Here is a 4587-nt window from a genome sequence, read left to right on the forward strand (position 1 = left end):
AACGTTTTGCATCAGGAGGGACCCTCAGAATGTTTGGAGTAATAAATCCATCAACGGTGCATGCAGTCAATCCATTTTCTTTTCCCGCATAATCCATGATTGTAAAAAGATTTGCTATTCAATCCAATGTGGGCAAAACTCGAGATATTCACAACCTTTTTGCAAAATATTAGAACTTACTCTTAGTTTACAATGTTAGTTTTGGAAATTGGACTTGTCATAATATTAGTCTCACCCAATGTGAGCATCAATATCATTGGCATTCACTTCGAAACAATTTAAACTACTTTGCACGACAACTTACAACGAGCAAATGAGTCAGCTCTAATCAGATAGACTCCAACGAAAGGCTGAAGATCACATGATCGAACCCAGATTAATCATCACATACACTGATAATGATTAACCTTCGCTCAGCGGTAATTATGCATCACGTGAACCACTCGTGGATGCAGTCAGAAAACATGTGATGATTAAGTGTCACGTGATTTCTAATCAAGTCCTTTAAACATGATATGAGATGATTCGCATCTATACAACTACGTATACGCTTATCTTAATGATTAATCACCACGTGATTTTTAATCTGTACGACTGCAGCGTCATCACGAAATGAAGATACAATTAACTCGCAATTATAAAAGTCATTCCCTTTCACGATTCAGTATTGGCAAGTTACGTGTTGAGCCGCTCCTTAGTTTTTCTCAATAATGTCGATTCAAAATCATGATCTCAATCTCCGAGTGTATGAACATTTTTACACTCAGTTCGAGTCGGACACCATTTTTGAAGAACTTTCATTGCTTCCATTTAATAGCATATGTGTAACAATTTATGGGAGGAAGTATACTCCAAAACGTAAATCCTATGCGTTTGGAGATGCCGGTGTGGACTATTGCTATTCAGGAACATCCAATCCTGCCAACTAATGGACACCACTCATGGAAAAGATTCGACGTGACGTTTGCAAGTTTACGGGAATCGCCTACAACTATGCACTCATTAATTACTATTCGGATAGCAGCGTTGGAATTGGACAACATAAGGACAACGAAAGTTCGCTCGATGAAGATATTCCAATTACAGCATTAAGCTTCGGTGCTACAAGAACTCTACAGTTTGAAAGACGTGGTTATCCAACATATCATCTGCTCTGCAAACATGGAGACTTGTACCAGATGTTAGCTCCGACGAATAAACACTACACCCATGGAATCAAGCCTGAATATCAAGTGACAGGTTCTCGAATAAGTATTACCTTTCGAAAAATCATTGTTCAAACTCGAGAGGATCCTCTGAAACCTGCTGATGATGCGCCCCACCAGTCTGAGATGTGCGCCCTTGGCAACCCACTCCCGCAGATGCAGCATGATCCACTTCAACAAGTACGTCCCGTCGACGATGAGAAACCCGAAGAAGTTGATGTATCGACGCCCCCGCTGAACGATGAATCTGTGGAGTCCCCGCGAAAGCGTGCAAGATCGCGTAAGCCCTCTTTAGAGTTTTTTGAGCAAGAGTTGCCACCTCTTTCTCACACGCCGCGTAGTGTATTGAAAGTGACACTTCCGCCTGCTATGTCACCAACAAAGTTGATCGAAGAAAACAACTCCCTGCGGATTCCCGATGTGAGTGAAGAAACATCTTTGGAGTCGCCTTCAATTCTTCCTTCCGATGACTGGCTGGGCATATATCTAAAAAGTGCATTTCCCGAATTTGGAAAGAAACAATTTTTTGTGTATGACATACAATGTGGAATACAAATTAATATTTTGTTAGAGACAAATGGTGATGTTAATGTGCAGCTTGAGGATATGCTAAATCAATCTTCCATTAATTTCACCCCTCGTGCATGGGTTGACTTTACGGAAAAAATATGGAGCTTTAACTTTAAATATATCGAAAGCAGTTTCATCGCCGCCAATGAAGTGATGGTTATGTATACTGAAAACGAGTGCCAATTGAGAAAATTTGTGCAAACCGTGGAAAAGATTCTACTTTTAGAAAATTATTTTACACTGAGTGAAACTACATGCAATTATTTGAAGGAGAAAAATGAAGAAATTCAGGAAAAAATTTTAAACTGCTTGTTTTCAAATGTGTTTCAAAACATGCTAATGCAAACAAAAGAGATCAAAAATCGTATTACGCAAATCTCTGAAGAAGAGACGCGATGGAAAATATCCGACTGTTTTCGTGAGGCAATAATCAAATCCATCAATGAGCATTTACAATGCGATGGATGTAAAACCTCGCATCCTAGTCAAAAACGACACATTTGTTTGTCAAGTATTCGCGAGAAATATTTTCAAGTAGACTCTTATTATTTAATTTGTGTAAACCTGAAAGAATTGATGAATGAACTCTATGCAAATGTTAATTTAACTGAAAAAGACATTAACGACTTTAACTATACATTTGTAGAAGAAATCTACCGAAATTTGAAAGTACTTTTTGTATATACAATTTATTATTTTTAGTAATTGTATATGTCTGTCTAAATGAATGTATTTGGTTCAATTTCTTTGTTATCATTTGCATGCATCAAAAAAATTAACAAAGCATAATTAATGAATTAAAATACTTTATTTATACATTGTATCCCATGCAAAATCAGGTTGTCTTTTCAACCTTTTCCTTTGGGGTGTGTTAGATACAATATTATCTTTCGGTACAAATGATGATGTTACATCTGATAAATATTTATTTTTTACAAAATGCTTAGGAACATTGATTTCATTCAATGTGCTTAAAAATTCATCTTTCCAGGGTACCTGAATATTTTTTCGATGACTAAAAATTAAATTCATCAAGTCGGCAATATTTGAATGTTCAATCTTCTGGTTTTTATAAATAATTTGTCCCTTCTCATTCCATGATAAGAGATCCGAGTGTTTCTTCATGAGTTCCAGCAGATTTCTTACTTGATGCTGATACTTCTTTGAAATACTTTTCAGAATCGTGGGTTCATAATTATCATTCACCTCTTTGGTTATTATCTTTTTTTCTTGTTCTTCTTCAATAACTTTATTTTCTTGAGGTGGTGATGGTGGTGGTGGACTCCATCTCGGGTTGAATTCTGTCATGTTTAACTTCCTTTGCAACAATTCTGTATATTTCGATAACTTTTCGTGTTCCTCTAACTTGCTCTGTAAAATCTTTAACATTTCACGATCCAATTCGCTCAATTGATTGGATGTGACTGTATGCTTTTGAAATATTTCCTCGGGAACCAAGGAATATTTTTTAGTGTGCTCCATTTCCAAGTATAGCTGACAGTACGCCTACAGCAGCAGGAATGAGGAAATTTAAAAATCCTCCTTTTTGAATGACTAACTTCCGCTTTTTTGACAATGCTAATTTGCGATTTGCTAATTTGCGCAAAGTTGTCTTGTGCTTTGACAAGTTCTTCTTTTGATGTTTCGATAGAGGAATATTTCCTTTCAGTGTGTTGTGACAGCACTCACAAATTGCTTTGATACATTTCACATCAATCTTTTTTAATAACTCTTTTTGAAGTTTTGCTGGACAGATTTGCAGAAGATGTAGCTCGCTCAGCTGTTGCTTGGTAATTGCCATGATGACAAATGAATGTTATTATTTATATCCTTTCTTTTTATACTATTTTTCTCTGATATATGTATTGAGTTTGATTGGGTAAAATATTTGTGCGCAGGCGCATTTCCTCGGGTGTATCATTTTTCAAATCGATTAATAGATATGAAAATTTCTCCTTCGTCGCATCCTCATACACTTCTTGAAAAAATTTTAAATGTCTTGGAAAAATTTGTTTTCCTAAATGAGTCACTTGACTCAAATCTCTCCTATTTTTGAAAAGCAGAATATAATGTGCGTTTAAAGTAATTTCACGCATTTCTTTCCCTTTGTGAAAAAAATTCTGTGTGATGAAAATTACAGATATATTCATATGATGACTTCCACGCGTGAACAATTTAGTCATGACTTCATTTTTACCGCAAAAATGCATTAAATCATCAATTATGTAAACCGTATAATTCCCTAAATACTCTCGGTAATTTGAAGGAAATCCTTCCACAAACGTCACATCGGGGATCGTATCATATAATTCTTGATAGATCCCGTAGAACCATACAATTTTGTCGGGGACAATTGAAAACATCTCATGTTTATGCTTGATTAAATCTGCTACGAAAAATGACTTTCCCGAAGAAGTTGGTCCGGCAGCGACCATCGTAAAAGGAACCTCCAACTTTGGAAACTCCATGGCAAATGAGAGACAAATAACGATGATATTCCTTTAAATATATTTATTGATTGAAATTCGGAAATACATGAAAATGTTTTGCTACAAAATTGTAAACAATTTTGTCATTACATACATGTGTATTTATAAAAGAAGACAATATATTTTTCAATGAATGACCGCGACATTTTGAATACAAATAATAAATACAATATTGACCACATACTGCCGTGACATTATTTGCAATGTCATGGGATTAAAGTTTACATTCGAAAATCGTGATACAAAATCATCAATAGGTCCTTTGAAAAAAGAGGGTGGATTTCCATAAGAATCAAAAAATTCCAATTGTTTTCCATCAACAT

General features: G+C 35.5%; 1 protein-coding gene across 1 annotated transcript; it reads left to right on the forward strand.

The window, feature by feature from the left end:
• The first annotated feature begins 941 nt into the window (after positions 1-941).
• Positions 942-2775, forward strand: LOC129226763 (alpha-ketoglutarate-dependent dioxygenase alkB homolog 3-like). Its single transcript, XM_054861392.1, has 2 exons — positions 942-1625; positions 2767-2775. Exons 1-2 carry the CDS (start codon positions 942-944, stop codon positions 2773-2775), a joined length of 693 nt encoding a protein of 230 aa, XP_054717367.1.
• Positions 2776-4587: the final 1812 nt, after the last annotated feature.

This window comes from Uloborus diversus, chromosome 7, assembly GCF_026930045.1.
Source record: "Uloborus diversus isolate 005 chromosome 7, Udiv.v.3.1, whole genome shotgun sequence".
In the NCBI taxonomy this organism is placed as follows: domain Eukaryota; kingdom Metazoa; phylum Arthropoda; class Arachnida; order Araneae; family Uloboridae; genus Uloborus; species Uloborus diversus.

What these genes read in the sequence shown, in the direction of transcription:
- LOC129226763 (XM_054861392.1), top strand. Translation starts at nt 942, where the DNA reads ATGGAAAAGATTCGACGTGACGTTTGCAAGTTTACGGGAATCGCCTAC.